Consider the following 23,897-nt stretch of genomic DNA (forward strand, 5'->3'; position numbering starts at 1 on the left):
GCACCTTTCCTTTCTATCCATTACCTCTCCTACTCCCCGCTTTCTCTTCCTTCTCCTCTTTCTTAAAATCCTATGTTTTGAATCAGCTGAGAGCCTCCTGGGACTGGGGATGGTGGTGTCAGCTCTAAGTGATTCATCTAGCTGATAATTAGAGCTCTGGAAAACCCAACACTCATTCCTGTCAGAGCTTCCGGAATCTCTAGGCTTTTCCCTTTGTCAGAGAGAAGAGCTTGGGGGGCCGGGACCAGCGTTTTTGTGCCTACTTTCAGCCCTCCACTGTACTGAAGCTCGCTGAGAGGAGTATGAGCACGCTTAATTCACTAGGTCCCATGAGAAGCTGTTGCCACACTTACTGGATCCTCACAGTGAGCCCACAAAGTGTTATTCCTATGTTGACAGATGGGGATGATTAGGGAACTTGCACAGTCACTGAACTTGTAAGAGACACAGCAAGGACTCAAATTCAACCTTTTTGGAATCTGCCAGACTTGGTTCAAATCAGCTCTGCCATTATTAGCTGTGTGTCTTTGGTTACTTTCCCTCTCAGAGTTCTAGCTGCTTCATCTGTGAACAGACTCCTTAACGCTGATGTCTCTAAAGTGCTTGACACAGTGTCTGACATGATACTGCTGTTTCGGTTACTACTGTTACCCAGCCCTTTCAGCTCAGTGTTCGCTAGGCGTTTAGAGACAAAGACAAGGACACAGGAGGCAGCCAGACTCACTCACATCAGCTTTCACGTCCTGGCAGTCACTGCCTGTGTGGAGATGACAAATGCGTGCATACACGTAAGTGCTTGGCCACACACCCTAGGAAAATCCGGAGCCGTGCACACAGGCTTGGACACGTGTGCCCACATGGATACAGAATAACAGCTGGTAAGAGACTCAGGAGTTAGGCAGTCATATGCAGCTAGCATCCTGGCTCACACCTCGGAGACAAAGGAGTGGGTCCGTGATCGCGGGTACTGCCACCACAGCGTCCTTCTAGCTGCTTCTGCATGCCAGCGGAGGGAAGCCAGGCTCTCGGAGGGCCCCAGTGAGTCATCAGCCTGATGCAATCCCTTTAAAGGGCTCATCTGCTGGTGCAAGAAGCTGATTCATGGAGGGCGTGGTTGCTGGAGAAGGAGGAGAAAGGGACCGAAACTGCAGCAGGAGGGGCTGAGGTTAGGTGGCTGGACTAGCTAACAGGAACTCTTCACTGTTAACCTGCCTGGTCGAGACTCTAGGGATCTTTAGATTGAAGCGGGATTTCTACAAAAGCGAGGGGCCCATAGGGAAATGAATTGTGAGGGCTACGGCAGGAATTCCTGTCATTGATGAGCCCCACAGCAGCGCTCGCCGCACACAGCTCCAGGAACCGAGAAATGGGGGTCAAGAAAGAGCCACTTTTCTGACAGAGATACTACAACCGGCCGATCTTTCAACTGCTGGAGAAGTCTCCAGACCCGGGAGGGCGAGTGTAGGGCACGCGAGGCTCAGTGGAGTAGCGGCGGGGGCGGTGCCTCCGGCCCAGCCTCACCGCAGACTTAGATAAGCGGTAAGTACCGCCCCTTAGAGTCTCGGTCTCCAACCGTTTCCCAGATTTCAGCCTGAGCCCCACCCTGAACCAATCGTCAATCGGATTCTGGTCGCTTGCCTGAAGGCTTCCGCCCTTCGTCAAGATGGCGCCCAATCCCTGAGCCGTGGGCTGTAGATACGGGCAAGGGGCGGGGCTGCGGCCCGTTCGGGAGGAGGGGGCGGTGCGTCACTTCCGTTGTCAGGTGGCGGCGCTGCAGCCATGGAGGGAGGCGGTGGCAGCGGCGGCGGCGGCTCGGGAGGCTGCGCCGGGAGACGGCGGTGAGCGGCTCCCACGCCCCTTGCCCGGCCCTGGTCTCCCGGGACGGAGCGCCGAGCAGCCCCGGCTCCGGGCTACGGACTATGGGCGAGCAGCGCTGAGCACCGGGGGAAGGTGAGGGCAGGGGTCCCGGAGCGGGGAGCCGGGAGCCGGGTCGGGGATGCGGGTTGGCGGGGGCGGGCCTCAGCGGCCGTGGCAAGGGGACCAGGGTGACAGCCTGCCGCCGTCCGGCTCGACAGAAATGACAACAGTGAACCCGCCGTCCTCGGCTGGGGTCTGCTCTTCCCAGGGGGCGGGGGAGGAGGCGGGGGCTCCTGCGCGCCGGGTACCGGGTGGCCGCGGGGTGTCTCGGTCCCGCCGCAGCCCTGGGAGACGGCACAGCTCAGCCTGGCCTGGAGTCACTTGGTCAATCAGTGAAGGCGCAGGTTCTTCCCAAGAAGCACCCTCTGCCTCTCAGTACTGCCTGATCCCGAGAGTGACTTGAGAGTTGGAACGAGTCCCCGGAGAGCTGCTTCTCCAGCCCTGGCTTTCTCCACGAGCCCTCACCCATTGGCACGGGCACCATCGCTGCTGGAGAATTTTGAGTCCCGGGCGGCGTTCAGGTGCGGGTCCGAGCTACCTGCTTCTCGGTGCTGTGTTTGACCGGCTTTTTCCGAGGAGAGAGCCTGCTGCTGTGGTCACTGTTTCACCTGCCATGCCCCAACAGGCCCGCCCATTCCCACGACGCTTGGCCCCACCTTCCAGTCAGTAGGTAGGGGCATCGGGATTCCCTCCAGACGTCGAGTACCCTGCCTGCCACCCCCACTCCCTAGATTTGATGCCCGTTTGTTGGCGGAAGGAAGAGACGACAGCCGCCTTCGTTGGCAAGGTAGACTTTGCTCAGTATTAAGTCACAGGAGGAAACCGGTTGGCTTTGCTTGGTTTTGAGAGCAGTGAAGAAGAGGGTAGTCACTCTGGGCTGGGCACTTTCTCTCTTCCCTCAGCTTTGCATGAGATAAGGAAGAGCAGGATATGCAGTTGTAAGGCCAAAAGAACCCTTGTTTGTAAACAGCGCTTGTGAGCCAGGCCAGTGCTCCTTGATGGTTCTGCTGTGCCAGCTGTTTGTCCCTTAAATCTAAGACATTGTGGAGATGGCCCTTGTTCATACAGTCGTTCATTCATTCCCCACATAATAGCACGACAGCAGCAGTGTCCTTGCCTGGAGAGGCAAGTACCCTGTATTATAGATTAAGAGTTGCTTTGGAGCCAGACCTCCTGAGTTCACATTCTAGCTCTGAAGCTTTGTAGCTGTGTGGCCTTGGGCAGATTGTTTAACCTCTCTGTGCCTCAGTGTTCTCAGCTATAGAACAGGACTGATAACAGAGTTACTGTCATGATTTTAAAAGTTAACACATGCAAAACACATAGAACCATGTCTGCCACATAATGAGTTCAGTAAATGTTAGCTAATCTTATTTCAAGAAGCTCCTGGTCTGGTTAAGGGAGAAAGTGACAGTGTTAATCGCTCAGTTGTGTCCAACTCTTTGTGACCCCATGGACTGTAGCCCACCAGGCTCCTCTGTCCATGGAATTCTCCAGGCAAGAATACTGGGTGGGTTGTCATGCCCTCCTCCAGGGGATCTTCCTGACCCAGGGACCAAACCCTAGTCTCCTGCGTTGCAGGATTCTTGATTAACTGAGCCACCAGGGAGACTGACCTGTAAACAAGTCATTGAAACATTGTCTAAAAAAAAATTAGTATCAGCAAGAACAGAGGGCTGTGGGAGTCCAGCAAAAGAAGCTTCTAGCTCAGCCTGAGTTGGGGGCTGGGGTAGGTTTTGGGAAGGCTTGGAAGAAGTGATGATGCTGGAACTGTATCTGGAAGGATGAGAAGGCTCAGCCAGGTAAGAACAAAGGGGCAAGGTACTCCACTTCAACATCTAAACTCAAAATTTATCCCAGAAACCTCAGATTGTTCAGTAGGTGGTACGAAAGTCAACCTAGTGCCAGGTGAAGCAGTACAGGCTGACAGGGGAATGCCACGTTAACAGTTTGGAAGTTTGTACCAAGGGCAGTAGGGAGCGAGGTAAAAGGATTGAAGCAGAGGAGTGTTGTGATTGGACTTGTGTTTTAGAATGCTTTCTCTGGAGCCTCAGCAGGAGAGAAGGGAGAGGAGAGGAGAAGCTTAAAACACTGGCGACCTCTTCAGAGGTTACCGCAGGACAGGCCTCCGAGAGAAGAGAGACGGTGTGGGGTGGGGGATCTTTGCTGAGACGGCACTGCAACCAGTGGCAGGTGACAAGCTCTCTGTGTTGTCCTGGGCTGCTCTGCTGGGCCCAGAAGTGCCTGGCACATCTGCCTCTCTCTTCCTGAGACTGCAGGTCTCTCAAGCATTCAGGCTGCTGAGGCTGTCCTCCAGAAGGTCATTTGTAAGGTCAGTTGCTCCCTTGTGCCTTTAATTTGACCTTTTGGGAAGGCAGCAGACTGGAGTGGTTAAGAGCCTTTTGGCTCCACTCTCAGACAGAATCTCAGTTCCAATCCCAGCCCCTGCCGGTCAGTAGAGGTTACTTATTCTTTGCGTGCCCAGCTTTCTCATCTGTAAAGTGGGGGCAGTAAGAGCCCCTCCCGAGGAGGGCAGTTATGAGGATTCGGTAAGGTGTTGCAAGCTGGATATTCAGTGCACAGTAAGTGAGAAATGCTTGGTAAACGTTACAGGCTGCAGGAAAGAACGCCTCAGAATTAGTCAAAGCAGCTAGTGGCGACTCAGCTGTGTCCCAGTGAGCTGTCAGAAGTGTCCTGAGGGATCACAAGATCACAGAATTTTATTGTATTCTCTCCAAAAAAGAAATCTGTGGGGAGTTTACCCAGCCGGTATGGGAGCTGTGCAGATGATTCAGCTCAGCTCTTTAAAAGAACCATTTTTTTTTTTTTAAAATAGAAGTAGGACTGCTGAGAAAAAAAAAAAAAAGATCATATTTTAAAGGATACTAAGAGAACTTCCCTGGTGTCCAGTGGCTTAGACTTCACGCTTCCAATGCAGGGGGCCCGGGTTCAATCCCAGTTTAGAGAACCAGATCTCACATGCCACTACTAAAGACCTGGTGCAGCCTAACAACTAAATAAATACATATTAAAAAAAGAAAAAAGTAGCCTGGGAGAAAACATATTTAGAGTTTCTTCCATATGTGTCCCTATTAGTTACCCTAGTTTGGTGTCTGAATTAGCACCATCAGGAAGCACACATTGATATGTGCGTTGGCCCCAAATCCAGAACCCCAGTTCCACACACATAAGCTCCCATCTGCAGCTGGGGAATTGCTGGGTACCAGGTACAGAAGGAGATTGGAGAGGCAGGCCCTGCCCTAGAGGACCTGGTGGTCTAACGGCCTGGCAGGCTCCTAACCAATCAGCACTTGCAAATAGTTGGGGGCGTGTCTCATAGAAGTCTGTGCAGCAGGAAGAGGGAATGAGGGGAAGGGGTGTTTTTCCCGGGGCATGGAGAGGCAACTGGAGAGAATTTTGGAGAGGCCTTAAAACTTGAACTGGATCTTGATGAAAACTAAATATTGATGGGGAATAGAATGTTCATGAAGCACTCCAGACGGGAGCAGCAAGGCACAAGCGTGGATGCAGGCTGGTGTGTGTGTGTGCTGCAGGAACCACAAGAGGTTCCAGCACAGGCTCTGAAGGGACCTGACTTTAGGATACGCTGGAGAGGCGAGCACCAGGCCTAAGATGCTTGAACTTCTGTTGGTGAGGGGATGCTTTGGTCTAAGTGGAGGAAACACCATTAAACCTGCATCTTCCCAAGAGCCCGCTGGCTGCTGGTAGAGGACGGACTGGAGAGACAAGGAGTCTGGAGTCTCTGTTAGAGGTTTTTGCTGTAATGAGAGTAAGGGTCAGTGGGGCCTGGGTCAGGGCGGAGGCAGATAGGAGACAGAGGAAGGGCACAGGTCAGAAATGTTTGGGGGAAAGTCAGCTGGACTCTGGGAGTGTCTGGAAGTGAGGATTGAGGGAGGAGCAATGATGGCAGGTGACCCCGAGCTTCCTGATCTGGCTGACAGAGTGAATGATAGAGCTGGCGGGAGAGAATGGCCAGGGAGATCCACCAGATCCACTCGGTAAGCCCTCTCATGGGAGAGGATCAGTTGCAGAGTCTGTGGCTCTCTGTCCAGCTTTGGGCCAGGCTTCTCTCTGGTTTTGCCTGAGTCAGCGCCTGGGGAAAGGGCAGCTTCCCTTCCTCATCTTCCCTCTGCTCAGATTTGCCCAAGGAGGTGAACTTCAGTGTTTCAGACACTCAAGGGGCTGAGTCTGCAAGACTCCTGTGACTTGTTCAGCCTTCAGATGGCCCTGGAGAGCAGCCCTTCCATCTGGTGCTGTCCACACTGACTCAGCAAGTGATGGGTCCTGAAGAGCAGTGTGTCCTCAGGGGAAAGATGGCATTCCTGGGGCTCCCGGGAGGTCTCATCTAGAAAGAGACCTTGAGGTGGGATTTACTCTGGAGGCTGGGTCAGCCAACCGAGTCCCTCAGGAAGGAGAGATGTCTGCAGGGGCCACCTGGGACCCACTCGGCCATCAGGGAAGTGAGAGGGAGCTGCCTTCACGTCCTTGTCCCCTGAGCTCTGCAGAGAGGGATGTGCTGTTTGATGGGGCTTCACACAGGCCCTTTGAACTGGGGAGACTTTCACAGGATTTGTCCTTGCACTTGCGGTGTACAGAAGGTCGAAGGGAAAGTGGCCTGAGACAAGGGCATTTCTTCCTCCTGCACCTGCTCAGGTGAGACTGTGGCCTTGAAGGTGGCCCTGGGCCCACAGCAGCCCTGCATCTCCTCTCGGGATCTGTCACCACGATCCGAGAAGGGAAGGCATGGTGTCGCTTGCACTGATTTCCTTACTATCTTAGAGATGGTTCCACTTTGTCTCATGCACGTCTGGGTTATTTTAGGTGATACTGTGTCATCACAGTTTGTGTAATTTATTCAGCAAACTCTCTGCTGATGAACTTAGGTTATTCTTGGCCATTTTGCTCTTCAAACAAAGCTGAAGTGACTATATCTGCATGTGTGCGGTTCTGCCCACCTTAGGTATCCACAGGATAAATTCCAAGAGGAGTTGCTGTCTCAAAGAGTACCTTTTATTACTATTATTATTTTAACGTTGTTTCTCAGCCCCCTTCTAGTGAACTGGAGCAGCCTGATTTTCCTCCAGCCAGCAAAGATGCTCCTTTCTGAGGAGCACTGAGAACCGCAGTGGTGATAACCCTCTTCTGGCTCTTCGCAGTCAGAGTTGGGGTCCCCTAGAGCTTACACAGTCCAGCAGTCTACAGGTCTGCTGGTTTCAGAGAAACTAGTTGTGGGAAAGCACCAGAGGAAATTGAGAAGGGCTCTTATCATTTAGGAAAAAGCTGTCCCCTCTTGCCTCTGTTTACAGATCATCACCTATTTGGCAAAAGAGATAGGCAGAGGATCTTAAGGCTTTAGGGAGTCTGTGACCCAGGGATCCCCAAGGAAGAAGTGGCCTGGACGTGGTAGTGGGAACTGGCAAGAGCAGGCTGGTGTGCCTGTCCCCTGTCTTTGGGTTTAGGGCAGAGCTGGCTAGAGGTGTGGAGAGGTGCCTAAAAGCAGGTACCTTTAGGGAGAGACTCAGGTCAGCCCCTCAGGGGGCCTCAGGACTGCCAGAGCACAGGATTCTCTGGGCTTTTAGAGCCCCGCTGCTGGCATCGCCACCTCTCGAGAGCAAGCATCCTGCCCCTTTTTGTAGTTGATGTGAGTCCCTGGTGTCGTGACCTCTGTGTCTGAGTTCTCTTCTGACTCCGCTCCTGTATTGAGGCTTTCTGCCAGCCTAAGGAAAAAGGAATTGTCTCTGTTCTATGGAGAACCTCCAGGCAGGAAGGGCTAAGGAGCCTATCCACCGTTACTCAGCCAGCAGGGGCAAAACCAGATTTCCAGCCCACACCTTTGTGACCCTAGATCCTATGCCATCCCATTCCCTGATCCTGGCCAGGCTCTGGCCCCAGGGAGCCCAGCCCATGTGGAATCTTGGACCCATAAAGCCATAGAGCTGGAAATGACCTTGACAGAGCTGAAGCAGTCCCTTCTTTTTTCCTGGAAAAATGGAAACTGCCACTGCCTGGAGATACATCCCTCCCCTCCTACCCTGTGAGTAGTGGGTAAGGAGACCTTCGATCCTGTCTTCCAGCTCTTAAGGCTCAGATGAGACCTGGCTTCAGAACCCAATTCTGCCACTTGCTGAGTGACCTTGAACAAGTCACTTCCTATCTCCAGCATCTGCTGTAAAATGGACTTACCGCTCCTTGCTCCAAAGCAGTGATGAGGATTAGACACAAGGTGTTATTGGCCTCTGGTGAGGCCCTGGAGAGCTCGTTTGGTGGTGAGTCTGAGTCTCCTGAAAGAGGCATCATGAACCAGCTTCCAGGTCTCCAGTTTGAACCATTTGGTGGTCTTCCCAGCTCTTAAAGAAGCCAGGTGGCAAGCAGGAAGTTCCTTATAAGCAAGTTTACAAGTTACCTGGGAGAGCTTAAGCGTGGTGGTTTGTCTCTTCTGACGCAGCCTTGCATCAGCTCGCCGGCCCACACGCTCAGTGCATTCTCAGCGCCATGCTCTCTCCAGTGCGTCTTCTCTGAGACCCAACCTCCCGGATCCCAGTGCCACTCTTAATAATTCTAAAGGGTTCAGAAATTTGGTTAAGTTATTATAGTAATCTACAGTGAAATAGTTAAGGAGAATGCGTGTGTGTATGTGCACATGTGTGCTCAGTCATGTCTGACTCTTTGCAATCCTATGGACTGTAGCCTGCCAGCTAAGCCAGTTAAGCACTGCAGAAGAATATGAAGTAAAACTACCCATCTCCTGTTTGTGTTCCGTTACATGGGTGTATCCACTGTTTCTTCTAGAAATTTCTTATGCATATTCATTTTTTTAAACCCAAATGGGATCATTTTATGCAAATAGAACTGCAGTTTTCTTTCTTTTTTTTTTTTTTTAAGTAATGTATCCTAGACATCTTCATCCATCAGCAGACATGGGCCTAGTCTTAAAGGCTGCATAGTATTTCCCTGTGTGGATGTACCATGATGGAGTGAACCAGTGTTTCTTGGTGAACATGTAGATTGTTTCCTGTCTGGAGGGGATGTGTGTGTGTTTTGATTTTTGTGGTTTTATCTTTGTGTTTTTTTGCTGCTACCCAAGGCTCTTGAGGGACCCTCATTAAGTATATTCATCTTGGTGAACTTGTGTGAGTGGACCTAGAGAATATATTCCTAGAACTGGGTGTGCTGGACCCAGGACATGGGCATCTTCTCCTGCTTTGCTGACTGTAATGTCACCTTGTCTTCTGCATGCCTGTGGGGGCCTGTGCAGGGGGTTCTGCGGTGGTCAAGGGCTCAGGCCCTGCCCCCAGGAGCTCACCCTCTGGAGAGACACAGGCAAGCAGGCTCCCTCCCACACATGGACAGAGAGTTGGGGATGGCTCGTGGCTGGCCTCAGCAACTCAGAGCAGGTGAAGCGCCTGCATATGTCCACTTATCTGAACAGCCTGCTGAGGGCAGCTCTGATGGCAGAGCCCGCTGTCTGCCTCTGTAATCCTGCCCCCCAGCAGCCACAGCCAGCAGCATCCAGCAGACTGCAGAAAGCACAGTGTATTGTTCCCTCTCAGGGTTGTGAAATTTGATTGAATTTCATTGTTGATAGAGACAGTTAAAGAAAGGCAGTTGGCTGGCCCCAATCCAAATTACCTTTCTCATAGGATGATTGCAATGACTTTTGCTGTTGAAAACCACACAAAGAGAGAGAACCGCATCACCTGGGGCTGGCCTGGGCATTCCCGTCTGTTCGTCTGTCACTCTGGAAATCTGGGATGGAAGGAGGGAGACGTAACATTTGCCTGGTGCCTCCCACAGGCTGGCTCCCCGCAGTCCTCAGGGCACGCCGGGCAGGGGCCGCCTGGTCCCTCTCCTCTGGGTGGGGAGACTGCGGAGCAGGGAGACTCGTGCGCAGGGCAGAGGTGCTGCCAGCCCCGGCCAGCCCTGCTTTAGTTTGCTGCTTTCTCTTGGCCTGACTGGAGCCGTTGTGGGTGTCAGGAACCTGAATTCCGTGAGATCCGGTGGGAGGCTTTGTTCCCACTGAACAAAGCAATGGTTGATGGTGTGAGCTGAGGAGGGGGTCCCCCCAGTTGCCCGGCAGGCTGGCGTGACAGGGGCGGGCTTCAGCGGCTCAGTCTTCCGTCACTGCACACGGCAGAAGGCCCCCCACGGAGGCGAGGGGCCGCCAGGAAGGCCTCCTGGTCAGTGTACTTGGCGGCTTCCCCTGGCCGCTTCCCTTGGTAGGAGATAACCGAGCAGCACAGCCTGAGAAAGAGCTATTAAGCCTGTCCCTTCCTCTTCCAACACCCACACACAGTGACGGGTTATTTGTTGTCACATCAGCTGCTTCCGGAGGCCCCGGGAGGGGTGAAGCCCGTGGCAGAGCTGGCGATGCTGCCCTGGATTCCGCTCTGGTGACTCTCAGAAAGGCTGCTCCCCAAGCCCTTTTCCCTGGCCCAGGGACTGGCTTCCTCTCACTTATCTTTTCCCCAGAGAGGCCTCCAGGCCCACCTCTGTGTACACAGCCCTGGAGCCTCTTCTCCCAGATTCCCTCTGGGACATATCCTTCCAGCCTGGAGCCTTCCGCCACCCTGAAGGTCTCTCCCCTCAGCCTTCATGGGGGCCACCGAGGAGCCCAGTGGGGCTTGCCCAGGGCAGGGAGGTGAGGAGGGACATTCCTGATTATGTAATCTCCTTGAGCCTCCTGGAGGAGACTGGAGCTCGATCTCCAAGCTGCAGACACGGGGCCCCCTGTGAGCAGCGGGGGCCTTCAGGCCCCAGCTGGCCCCCAGAGCTGCGCTCAGCCCACTGTCCTCCTGCCGAGGAAAGGCGGTGACAGGGGATGGGTCTGCGGATGTGCTGCGGGTGGGGGGAGCAGGCTGGGCACGGGGCCCTGGTTCTGGCCGCCCCTCCCACTTCCCACTGGGCTGAGTCACTTCCTCTCTGGCGCTGCAGGTAGTCTCCCACACGCCCAGCGGCCTTCGGGGGTGGGGTGCACCCCCTGCAAGAGAGGAGCTCCGGTTAGTAGCAGCCAGTTCGCCTGTTACCCCCGAGGCAGGCGTTTAGAGAAGGATGTGATGTTATGAATTCCTGACAGATTGGAGCTGTACATATCCAGCATTTCAGAAATGAACAGAATCATCACTCTGTTTGGAACGGTGGAGATGACAGCACATGCATGAATCTTTGTCATCAGGGAGTCCTGGCTAAGGCTGAGGGATCACTAATCCGCCTCCCCATCCCCCAGCATCCATCCTGGGCGCGGAAGCCAGTGGCTTCCAGTGGGTTCCTGGGGAGGTTGCTTGTGGCCCTGTGGCTCCCAGGGAGAGGGTCCATGCCTGCTCAGGGATGGCGTCATTCACACTCCAAGGAAAAGCCCTCACACAGAGCCCCCTTCCAGCCAGCCAGCAGGAGCAGAGGAGACCAGGCCACAGGCACCCTCCTCTGGCCCAATGAGCTGGGGAGGGTCTCGAGGCTTTGGTTTGTCAGCAGACCAAAAAAGAGGGGAAATCTTTACTTCATGAAGTTGTGAGAATGAAAGAAAATGCAGGAAACACTAAGAACAAACGGTTTCTGGCAGCAGTCGATGCCGGGCAGGTGATGGTTTAAAAGGTATGCACCTGGAGAGCCCTGTCACCAGGGAGCTACCTCAGCACGGAGCAGGGACCCTCGCCTTTCATCCACCAGAGACCTTGAGACACCCCTCTTTTATAAATGATGAAACTGAGGCCCACGGAGCATGAATGACTCTCACAGAGGGTAGGTGACTAGTTCAGGGTCATCAAGCTAGTGAGTGATGGGAGCTGAAGTTTGAACCCAGGCCTTGACCCCAAAATCCATCCTGTGCTCCCAGCTAGCATTTGGGTAACTGTTCCCTGGTTTGAAACACTTGGTTCCGTGGGCTGCAAGTTTCTCTTGGTTCCCTGGGTTGATTTTGTGGATGTGGAGAGCAAGTCTGTAGGGAAGCAGGGCCACTGGTTGCAGCAGGTGCATGTGAGTGTAGAGCTGCAGTGAGGGTGGGTTCCCCGAGTGCTTGGGTCAGGAAAGGGTGGGGGATGCTGCCTTGTGGGATGCTGGGAGGGGTTCTCAGCAACCCAGCCTCTGCAGCTCCACAGAGCATCTTCTCTGAGTTACCTGCTGAGATTTCACACTGCTCACCTCAAGTCCGGTGGTTTGTTTCTAGGTGTAGTCCACTAAGAGCGTAGCTGAGCCAGAAAATCTCTTTTCTGGGGGAAAACAAATGGTAGGAATTTTTCTGACCAGCAGAAGGACCTTCACACTCCAAACCTAGAGTGTCCAGAGAGTCTATCCCCTGAGTGAGGAGCAAGCCAGGCTGTCACTCACACCTTCCCACACTTTACTGCAGGAAAGCAGATTTTTTTGCCGGACTCAGCAAAAAGGGGGCTGGACTGTCCCTTAGCCAGTGAGGGGTTGGTCCCAGTCTGCAGGCATGCTGTGAATGGGTTTCATTCCTCAGGGGCAGGGGGTGGGGTGGGGGGGGTTGCCCTCCAGCAGCCAACACTGTGTAAGCACAACCCCTGGCGATCAGCCCAGAACCGCCCTGCCCCAGGCATCTGGGCATTTCTGACATGGGACTTTTCCTGGACAGACTATTCCCAGCACCACTGCAGCCCAGTTACCTACAGCTGTGACCCCTTCTCTCTCTGCTCCTGGATTCTGGCTCCTGCCACGAGCTGGTGGACCATCCGTACTTTCTTCTGGGTCTCTCTCCCTTCAGCCCCTGGCCTCTCATTGGGTCTTCTCTGCCCCCTGCCCCAGTGTGGGTTTTAGTACCTTCTGGGTGCATAACAGACACTTTGCACTCTCCGTTTTCTCATTCAGCAGTGGGTGGGTGCAGGGAAGTGGAGGTGAACTGGGGCTGGGGTTGCTCAGCCCGGAGAGAGTGATGGAGGCAGGGGAGTCAGACAGTGGTTACAGCACACAGGAGCAGACCCGGAAGAGGAACGGACTTGCTGCAGGAGGTGACACGTGTGAGGACCAAGGGAGGACAGGGCAGGGGTGTTCATGGCACGCTTGGAATTGTGAGTCATTTGGTGTGGCTGGATTTATGGGGCATAGAAAGGCAGGGAAGCCTGGGTCTGGCCAGGCTTACTGAGGAGTTTGGGTTTCTTCCGAAAGACCCCAGGAAGTGTTGGAGGACCCCCACAGCAGAGACAGATGGAGCTGTGCAGGCCCAGGTCCCCGAGCAGAGGAGAGAGAGCTGCCTGCTGGAATCTGTTTGTCCAGCCCCAGTTGCACAGGGCCTCCCTGCTGGCTGAGATGGTAAAGAGCCTGCCTGCAATGCCTGAGACCCGGGTTTGGTCCCTGCGTCGGGAAGATCCCCTGGAGAAGGGAATGGCAACCCACTCCAGTCTTCTTGCCTGGAGAATTCCATGGACAGAGGAGCGTGGGGAGCTATATATATATAGTCCATGGGATCCTAAAAGGTCGTGCATGACTGAACGACTAACACTTTCACTTTTCAGTTACACAGGTAGCTGAGGTGGGGGGTCTTCTGATGGAGTTGTTCCTGTATCCTTCCTGACTAGAAGAACAGTGCCCCACCATCTTGCAGTGGGTGCAGACACCCTTTGAAGATGCACTATAGAAAGACGCCACCAGGTGGCAGACCTTGAGATCGCACAGAGACCTCATTTCCACCCTGCCCCTGCCCCCATTCCCTTAGAATAGTTTTCCGAACTCCTGTTCGCACCAGGCTGGCTCCACTCCACAAGTATGAGATTCCAAATTCTGCTTCTGTGAGCTTTGTACCCACAAGAAATCCTTTTGAACCTGTGAATCTGGACAACAGATTCCTCCAGGGTCTTGGGAGCTGTTCCAGCAGGGTCGAGTTTCTCCTCTGTCTCCAGAGAGTAAATTCCAGACATGGTGACCCTTCACCTCTAAGCACTTCAGCATCTGTAACCTAAGAACAGGGACATTCTCCTATGTAACCACAGGGCAGTTTTCAAATTCAAGAAATTTAACATTGTAGCATCTGATATACAGTCTATATTCAGATTCTGCTAATTGTTCAAAATATAACTTCTTCCCCTCAGGATCACCTGTCTCATTTATTTGTCCTGTCTTTAATCTCCTTCAAATAAGACCAGTTCTTCAGCCTTTTTTTTTTTTTAGTATCTTTTTTTTTAATTTTTATTTTTATTTATTTTTTATTAGTTGGAGGCTAATTACTTTACACTTCAGCCTTTTTTTAACTACCTGATGTTGATGTTTTTGAAGCATATAGGCCTGTTGTTGAACGTTCCCTCAATTTTAGTTTGTCTTCTGATCAGCTTCAGGTTATGCATTTTTGGCACACACACACAAAAATTAACTTCAGTAAGGTTGCAGGAGTAACATGATGTCAGATTGTTCTGTTATTAGTGGTATAACTTTGATCATGTGGTTAAGGTTGCAGTTTGCTTTTTTTTAAATTGTATATTTACACATAGTGAACTTCACAGGTCTTCTAACGATTCGGTCATTTTGACAAACACACACTCAGGTCCTTTGATAGCAGTTTTACAGCCCAGTATGTGTGCTCTGTCCCCCTCTCACAGTCCTCTGCAAGAGATCCTGGACTAGAGGCACTAGGTCTTAGTTCTAGACTCCTCACTGCCCCCCAACTGGATCATATGAAGGACTCATTTGGTGTGGCCTCAACATCCTGGGAACGAAATGGCAACCCCTTCCAATCTTCTTGCCTGGGAAGTCCCCTGGACAGAGGAGCCTGGTGGGCTACAGTCCACGGGGTCACGAAAGAGTCAGACATGACTTAGCGACTAAACAACAACAACATCATCATTCTGGACAGTCCCTTACTGTGTGTTGAATTGATAATTGCCAGCTAGTGCTCCGGCCTCTGCTCCCCCATAAACCAGTAAACAGAACAAGAGGCTGAGATGCTGTGTACCTCTGCCTAAAAGAACAGGCCCTCCCCTTGACCCACAAAACAACTGTACCCTGCCCTCTACTGCAGACTCGTACCTGGTACTGCCCAGCACCCTCTGCCTCCTCAGGAGCTCAGCCAGCCCCCAGGCTTCCTCTCCTCCCCACATTCAGCTGAACATGTCACTCGAGCTGTCCATCAGACCACCCACACCCACACCTACGCCCACCCAGCCTGAGTATCAGACCGGCAGACAGATAACAAGTTCAGGGTCTCTGAAGCCTTCAGTCTGGTTATCTTCCTCCTCCCCACCCCCACTCCAAGTCAGTGCCTGACTGTTCCTTTCTCCTTGGGCAGCAAGAGAAATTCAAAGTTACTGTGTTTAAGCTAAGAAAAGCACAGTTTATCATATGTTCATAATATGCCAGTAAGTACTTTTGCTAACCCTTTTACATGGGTCATCTCACTGAATCCTTAGATCAGCCTTGTAAGGTGGATCCTGTACTCTGGGTTTTGCACATACAGAATAAGTATCTCGTCCAAGATCTCATCATTAAGTAATGGTGCTCGGCTTGCTGTGACTCCAAGCATCCCAGCTGGTATGGGTTATGTAGGTCAAGATGGTGATCCCTTTAGCTCGAGAGTGCCTGGACCAAGCAGAAGTCAGCTGAGGCTTGCAACAGAAAGCACCCTAAGCTTTCCACGGCCACCCCCAACCCCCACCCACAAGTGCTGTAGTACAGGTGTTTCTGTCTGTGCTATGGCATGGAATCGACTGAGACGCATTGCTCTGACCACATTATTCTGCCACCTGAGCGTCCTGTGAACAGAGACCCTCTTCTACCTCCTTCCTGGAGTCTGGTGTGGGTGTGGCCATGCAGACCCTTGACACATGTGTGGCAACTAGGGCTGAAGCCAGAGATGGGTGGGAGCACCTATGCTGACTTCCAGGGGCCAGGTGGGCTTCACAGAGGGGCAGGGTCCCTGCCTTCAGTAGGCACTGCCAGAGATAAAGCCCAGAAGACAGAGGCCTGTACAGCTCAGGATCTTTTTATTTGTTTTGTTTTGACAGAGCCAGGAAACATGGGGGTGGGGATAGGGACAGCTTGAGTCCTGACACTATAGGCTCAATGTGACCCTGCAGTGTAGACAAGTCCTTCGGCTCCTAACAGGCATTAGAAGCTGCTGACCGATCATGGCCACCAGCTGTGGTGTCATCACACACATGCACACACGGAAGTGGTTCACTGGGCTGGGGTCTGCTGTTTGCTCCTTGCAGGGACCACATGTGCACTCTGCCTGCCCTGGTTCGGTCTGCAGGGTCCCCCACCTCTCCAGGAGCCCTGAGGTTGCAGCAGGAAGCCTACCATGAGGCTGAGTGCAGAACTCTGCACATGTGGACAGGCCCTGTGCTGCCCCTTGTGTTTGTGGGGCTGGGCACTCGCTGGCTCTGCGTGTGTGAGTGGCCATCTCCCGGGACTGCATCCACGCACCCGCATGGAGACCGGTAGGGATGCTTCTGGGTGTGAGTGATAGGCCTCTCCTTGCCTCAGCCAGGCTTCAGCTGCCTTGTAGTTGGGTGGAGCTGAAGAAGGACTGAGCTGGGAAGGTCTCAGTACCCTCTCTCTTTGGAGCCCACCTCCTTGGGGGGTTGCTGGCATGCCCACCGTGTTGAGCCACGGTCTGCCATAGGGCACACTGCAGCCCTGGACTGGGCATCCTGAGCCTTAGAACCTTGGGTGGTGCCGATGGCCCAGCCTTCATTGCCTTCTGGCAGAGCTGGGCTCACATCGCCCAGCAGCTTTGGGACAGGATGACCTTCATGGCAAACGAGCAGGGTGGGGTGGGCATCACCTCCTCTGGGTATGCTGTGATGTGAGCACAGAGCTGATGCCCACAGCTTGCTCCCTAGGTCAGGCGAAGGGAACCCCCGACTTGAGGGTTGAGCAGAGCAGCCTACAGGCGGCGGGCATGCCTCCCCCTACCCCTCTTTTGCCCCGCAGAGCTGTCTGTTGAGTCCGGGTTCTGAGGGAACTGGTGCTGACCTGGGAGGATTGCCCTGGAAGAATGGATGGACTTAAAGCGCCAGAGACTTCTATATCAGACCTGCTGAGTTCTGGCAAGCTGAGCCGTGGGTCCAGGAGACACCAGGCAGACAGCTCCCTCATAGCCAGGCAGGGTCAGGGCCCTTCACCCCGGCCTGAGGACCAGTGTCTCAGGAGAGGCCTGGCCCCAAGTCCTTTTGAAACCAGGGTACTCAGAGCTCCCACATTGCACTTTCACTGTGAGGCCAGGATCCCTTGAAGCAGGCTCCCTTTGGGCACATCAGTGGGCCATTTTCAGGTATGTCTGTGAAGGGGACACAGCAGGATGATTTGGGGGCAGGAGACAGGAGGGTGTGTCCGCAGGGGGGTTTGTCTCTGCTCATCCCACCAGCGAGCCCACCACAGCTTCCGATTGCCCAGACCTGCCCCCTCACACACACATTGCCTCCGCAGCTCTGGTGGTGTGAAGGAACGTTCAGGAAGGGAAGCAGCCTTGCTGCCACTTCCCCTGCCAGCATCTTTTCCCTCTCCCTGCCCGTCTGCTCTCATCCTTCTGTCTGCCTACATCTTGGAGCAATTCCCATGCCATTTGCTTGAGTTGAATCTTTAGTGGGGTGGGTGGGGTCAGGCGGAGCCCACTCACTGTCTGCTGCAGCTGCTCCCGGCAAACTGTTGTCTAGACCATGCCTGCGCGTGGGCGCCTAGGCAGCATCTACACAGATACGATGACGCCATAGTGGTGCTCTCCAAGGATCCAGGAGGAGAGAGGATGCTTAGTGCTCCAGGGAAGCCAGGGAATAGGGCCAGGATGTACTGAAGTCAACTCATCTACCAGGACAGGGCAGCTGACCCGTAGGAGCCATCAGCTACTGCAGGGAAGGTGTCCAGCCACCCATAGAGCATCTACTGGGCCTGGCACGGGGGGTAATGGTTTTATGTACTTTTTTTTTCTTTTTTCCTAATTCTGAGGGAGTTTTAGTCTAGTGCTAGGGGAAAGACATTAAGCATATGAGCACATAGATAAATATATAATCACAAAATAAGGAAAGTGCTTTGTATGAAAACTACAGGATACCAAATGAGACTGTGACCCGTTGGTGTTGTGGATATCAAGACGGCTTCTCTGAGGAAGTGATACTCAAATTGAGAACAATGCACAGAAATTAGCCAGGCAAAGGGTAGGAATGGTGTTCTAGACACATTACTACTGAGCTTTTTAGGATTTTTCTAGAAGCAGTTGTGTTCTCCCCCTGCTCTTGTGTGAGTGACTGAATCTGCTGCCAGCATGACCCTTGTTGGCAGTGGTCATAGCTGAGCCTGACCATAGCTTCTGCTCTGTCTGGGACTGTTAGAACCTACTGAACTACCTGATCCTCGTTACTCTCAGTGAAATCATGGGTCTGCTCCTCAGTGGCACCGCTCTGGAAATGAATTAGGGGCTGGATGAGAGGCAAATCTGGTAGATTGGACCAGAAGGACATTGGGCCGTCTCTCCCAGGTGCCAGTTCACTGCATGGAGTCAGTCTCCTGGGGTTTAGGATAAGGGCCAGAGGCCAGAATGGCAGCATGTGAAGAGATATAAGCTAACTAGTGAAGACGCACCGTTTCTCAGAGTAGGAGCACCTTCTACGAATAATGGCAAAAACGAACTAAAGGAAAAGAAAACTATCTGATTAAGAAAAGCTACATCCTATGGCAGTTATAGCCTTAATATATAGAATTCCTAAAAAATCACCAAGACTAATACACACAAAGCAGTTTAAAAAAAAAAAAGGAAAATAATATGAACTTGAAATTCATAAAAGAAATACTGCATATAACCAGTAAGTGTGTCAAACAAGTCCAACTTCATGAATAATTAAGCAATTACAAATTTAAACAATAATATGCTTTTTAATATTCATGAGATTGGCAGCTTTTTAAAATATGGAAATGCTCCTTCCTGATGCAGGTTCTAGGATTTACTCTCCCATACTGTCCGATGGTCTATAAATCAGCACAGCCTCCCTGAGAGCAGCCTGGTAGTGTTTGTCACACGTCTTTAAAAATACGCACCCCATTTGACCATTCTTGGAGTTTATCCTGAGGGAGGCGGTTATGCCAAGATGTTATGTTTATAACTGCTAATAAAAAAAATATAAAAAGTGGAGAGAATCTCAAAGTCTGTGAATAGGCATGTGGTCTGATAAATCATGACATATTCTTACCAAGGAGACTCTTTCAAGTGATGCTACAGAAGATGGAGGAATGTTAATAAGATTTTTTTTATGACTTTATTGAGATATATTACATATACTATAAAATTTACCCTCATCATACTGATATATTTTAGGTGGGAGACAAGGACACTTAGAAATGGTGTCACAGTGTGCTCTTAAGTTTTCGTAATAACCAGAACTGTGAGCACACACACACACACACACACACACAGGAAAGTCTGATTGAATATTAACAATGATTATATTTGGATGGTAATATTATGGGTATTTTCTAGTGTTTCTGCAGGAAATGCCAGTGACTTTTTTAAAAAGAAAAAATTATAGAAGCTTACGTTCAGTGTTCCCAAGCCATCTGTGTAACAGTGAAGCCTGCACTCCTGATGTGGCCTTTAGGTCCCTTAGATCTGGCCTTTGCTGGCCTCTCTGGGCCCTCTATCACCACTCCCTGCCTCACGCCATACACTCCAGCAACACAGACTGCTTGAAGTATGTTGCTTCCGTGCCATTTCTTGCTATGTACGTTTGCACACCCAGGCCCCTCTTTGTGGAATGACCTTGCCTCTCGCCCACTCCAGCATCACCTCCTCAGGAAAGTGCACCCACTCTGGGCCCGAGGTCTCAGGGCTGGGCAGGCAGCCTTTCCTGGGCATCCCTGGGACCATTCCCTCCTGTGTGGGAACTCCACTGTTTACACCTTTCCCCGCCCCACCTCCAGGACACTGTCTTCCTGAGGGGTGAACTGCAGAGAGCTAGAAGGAGCAACTCCTTTTTGTTTTTTTAAATCCAAGTTGAGAGGTTAATGTCTTCTAGAATCTGGTTCCCATGTCCCCTTTCCTTTTAGGGAAAGGGGTATTTGGGGGGAAGGCCTGGTGGCTTAGATGCAAAGAATCCGCCTGCAGTGCAGCAGACCCGGATTCCATCCCTGGGTCGGGAAGATCCCCTGGAGAAGGGAATGGCAACCCACTCCAGTACTCTTGCCTGAAGAATTCCATAGACAGATGAACCTGGCGGGCTGCAGTCCACGAGGTCGCAGAGTCAGATATGACTGAGCGACTAACATTTTCACTTTTTTCACCTCACTTCAAAAACAGTCACTCCAGGGACAGCTCTCTGTCTCAAGAAAGCCCAGTTGGCATCTACACAGAAGTCAGTGTCCTTCTCTCTGCACCTGAATGGACCCTTTGAGGCGGGCCAGCTGCCCACTCTGTAGCCAGGACCTCCACCTGGAGCACCTAATTAACCCGCAGAAAAGGAGCCATGATTCTTTGTTACCGAGAACCTTCCATGCTACTCTGGAAGGGGCAGGAGGTGACTGCGGCCACGGAAACAGCAGCAGCCGCTGTGTGACACACCCCCAAGTCAGAGCCTCGCAGGCTGGGTTAGCGTAAGGAAGCTCGCTGATTTGCTCAGTGAGAAGGCTCTTTTCTGTCTCATCTAGAGCTGAGAATGAAGCGGAGAGCATCAGACAGAGGAGCTGGGGAAACGTCGGCCAGGGCGAAGGCTCTAGGAAGTGGGATTTCTGGAAATAATGCCAAGAGAGCTGGACCATTCATCCTGGGTAAGCCTCTGATGGCTAGGTGAGTGGGGGGCCGGGGCAGCCCAGTCTGACCTGCGGACACACACAGTGCCGCGCTGCACCCGCCCCAGTGCGGGGCCCTGACCAACCCTCTGTTGGTTTAAGCGGAGTCTGTTTATGAGAGTGGAAGGTCGCTCTGCACCAGGAGCTGTCATTTCATTTGTAGCTCACCAGCCTTAGATTAGAGTCAGCCGAGAGCTGGACAGTCTCCCCCAGGAGAGTCCTATGCGTGCCCCCAGGACGTTGCCCTCAGGAAGCATACAAGCTGTCCTAGAACCCAAAGTCCATCTTTCAAGGCGCTTCTCTGACCATTCATGGAGGGCATAATAATTTTGCAAAACGTTTGGTACAGCTGCAAACTTCTTATAAAATTGGCACCAAAATCCTGTAGAACTGGGTGTTCCCAGTGGTCTGGAGGAGCAGCAGGGCCTTTCTGCATGATATTCGAGGCCCAGCAACTCCAGACTGCATGCGTAGGGTTGCAGGTAGGGTGGGTCTTGAGGACCCCAACATTCCCAGCAGCCAGAGAGTGGGTGTGAATTTTGCTTTGGCACAGCATCTTGAACTTAGGAGTACAGGATAGTTCCAGCTCCAGTCACTCGGCAAATAGTACATGGAGCCTGCTACGTTCTGGTCCTGTGCTGTTTATCAGGGATGCAGCAGTGATTAAGACAGACAAGTTACTGGGGAGCTTCCTGGCAGTCCAGTGCTTGGGACTCTGTGCTTCCACTGCAGGGGGCATGGGTTCAATCCCTGGGCAGGAAACTAAGATCCTGCATCCCACACACCTCCAGGCACAGGAAAAAAAAAAAAAAATTGGGCAGGAAGGTTGGAGACACTCTGAAGCTAAAAATAAAGACCATAAAGTTAAAAAAAAAAAAAAGACAAGTTCCTGCCCTCACAGAACTTAACATTCTAGTTAGAAAAGGAAAGAGTAAACAACACACGCAATCACTACAGGAGTAGGGGGGAAGGGGGAAGGGCCCTGAAGGAAGTAAACAGGATGATGTGAGTCTAAGAAGGGCCCAGAGACAACTGTAGACAAGGAAGGTTCTGTATGAGGAAGTGAGGCTGTCTTATCCCTGACAGCCAGGGATAAGAAGGAGCAGTCATGTGAAAAGCAGAGGGAAGGCATTCCAGACAGAAGGGACAGCAAGTGCAAAGGCCCAGAGACGGGGAAGGGCTTAACATCTCAGGAATTAGAGTCCAGCAGAACTGGAGTATGGTGAGGAGGGGTTGGGGAGACGTGATCCATTGAAAGCTGGACAGGAACCAAATCATGTAAGACCTTGGAGGCCAGAAAGTTTCAATTTCTTATTAAAAGCAGTGGAGTGTTGTTCAGGTTTTTCAGCAATGCAGTGAGACTGTGACACTCATTACCTTATTGATGCTCCAAAAGCTCGGGGTGCTGTCACAGACCAGTGAGCAGCGTACATCTCCAGGAATACAGAAGTTCCCAAAAGCTGATATACGGCCACAGCAGACCACCAGGGGAGCCTGTTCAAGGGATGGTTTCCTGGCTCACCCTGGAGCTGGTGATTCAGAGGGCCCAGGTTGCAGCTGGGATCTGCTTTTAACACATGCTCCTCGGAGATTCTAGTACGCACCTCGTGCTGAGAAGGTATAAAAACCAGATGTGCTCAGACATGCACACACACTGCTCCACTTTTGGAGGGGTGACCTTTTTTTCAGTGGGTGTGAGCCATGGTGTCCTCTAGGAGAAAAGATCTAACCAGAAGCCCCCGTGGTGGCATGATGGCTCGGCGCCATGGTGGGCTCCCGAGAAGTAAAGCCAGCGGCTTGTCTGTGCCACAGGTCCCCGTCTGGGCAACTCACCTGTGCCAAGCATCGTGCAGTGTTTGGCGAGGAAGGATGGCACAGATGACTTCTATCAGCTGAAGGTAAGTGAGGCACAGGGCGTGGGGGTGGGGACCCCAGGGCCCTCCTGCCTGCCTGGCTTGTCCCTCCGCCCACCTCCTGCACCACCTGTGAACAAGAGCAGCACCACTTCTTCCCGGGGGCTCCGTGTGAACCTCACGTTGCCATCACGTCGGGAAAAACCATTTCGCTTCATCCACACACGTGTGGGTGGATGTGCTGGGGTGGCATGGGACGACGTGAACCCCTGCTTCTCCTGTTCTAGTCACTCTGCTTGGAAAAGTAAAGGTTGTGGGGTTTTGCTTTTGTGTGCATGCCTTCCTAAGATCCTTACCCTTGAGGAGAGGGGCGACCAAGGAATTGAAAGCCAAGAGGAGAGGCAAGGCAAGATGCTGCTGCACACCGAGTACTCGCTGCTCTCCCTCCTCCACACGCAGGACGGGGTGGTTCACCACCACGGGCTCTTCCAGGTGAGTGGCGCCTCTCCCGCCCCCACCCCGGCTGACACTGCTGGGGCCACGGTGCACGAGCTCCCCCAGTCTCCCTGCATGCAGAGCAGCAGGGCTTCCTGGCAGGCAGCCTGGAGGTCTGGTCAGCACAGCGCTCCTGCCGCGTTGGTGGCAGCCTAGCGGGAATGCACCCCGCTTGCAGGCTTTCTTTGAAGAGCCGCTTTTCCGAGAAAAGAGGAAAGCAGGAAGTTATTTAAAGACACGGGCTCTTTCTAGCTATGTGGTCAGGAATCGGCCAGGCCAGGGTGGGAGGGAGGGCGATGAGGAAGGTGGGGCAGGGAATTGTGGATCTCCGTGATTGCTTTTGGTACCAGTCCTGCTGCCTGCCTGGGCATTTCAGCATCTGCAGCAAGGGTCCCTGGGCCCTGGGCTCGGATGTCCCAGGTCCCTTAGGAAGGGTACTGATTAGCGATTGGTACCCTGAAAAGAGCCTTCCCTGGAACAGAACTGAAATTACGTCTCCAAAAATGAAACGAAGAACCAGCACTCTGAATGCTGGGCGAGTGGGTCCTGTTGACAGCCCCCACAGAGCTTCTGCACCGCCTTCGGTACGCTGGCCAGGCACACGCGTGCTTGGATGGGCCAGGTGTCAGGGAGGGCACACAGGTTTTGAAGCAGGCAGGTCTGAATTCAGGTGATGTAACCTCGGGCAAGTCACTCCCCAAGCCTCAGATCCCTCGTCTGGGAGCTGTGATTACTGTGCCCACCTTGCGTGGTGCTGGGAGGATGAATGAGAGGGGAGAACGCCCTGAGCTGTCCAGCTACACACGTGCTCGTCACTGCTGTTATTTCAGGCAATAAAAGCTCCTTGTTGGCTTGACTTCTTGAGGTAAAATAAGTGGGAAATGTCTCCCACTGCCACAC

The 23,897-nt window shown here is 52.6% G+C and overlaps 1 protein-coding gene across 3 annotated transcripts in view; it reads left to right on the forward strand.

Moving 5' to 3' along the window:
- Positions 1 to 1,162: 1,162 nt before the first annotated feature.
- STK40 (serine/threonine kinase 40) overlaps positions 1,163 to 23,897 on the forward strand; it is a 37,338-nt gene continuing 14,603 nt past the window's right edge. The window contains exons 1-4 of one of the 3 annotated variants that reach the window (XM_020880222.2): positions 1,163 to 1,539; positions 20,509 to 20,628; positions 22,462 to 22,547; positions 22,851 to 22,994. In XM_020880222.2, coding sequence (XP_020735881.1) covers positions 20,517 to 20,628; positions 22,462 to 22,547; positions 22,851 to 22,994 — 342 coding nt within the window. In that variant the 5' untranslated portion in view covers positions 1,163 to 1,539; positions 20,509 to 20,516. Of the gene's footprint in view, positions 1,540 to 1,763; positions 1,951 to 20,508; positions 20,629 to 22,461; positions 22,548 to 22,850; positions 22,995 to 23,897 lie in introns of those variants that run through there. The other 2 variants (XM_020880221.2, XM_070468393.1) reach the window with 2 other exon arrangements.

This window comes from Odocoileus virginianus, chromosome 5 (genome assembly GCF_023699985.2).
Source record: "Odocoileus virginianus isolate 20LAN1187 ecotype Illinois chromosome 5, Ovbor_1.2, whole genome shotgun sequence".
Classification (NCBI taxonomy): Eukaryota; Metazoa; Chordata; class Mammalia; order Artiodactyla; family Cervidae; genus Odocoileus; species Odocoileus virginianus.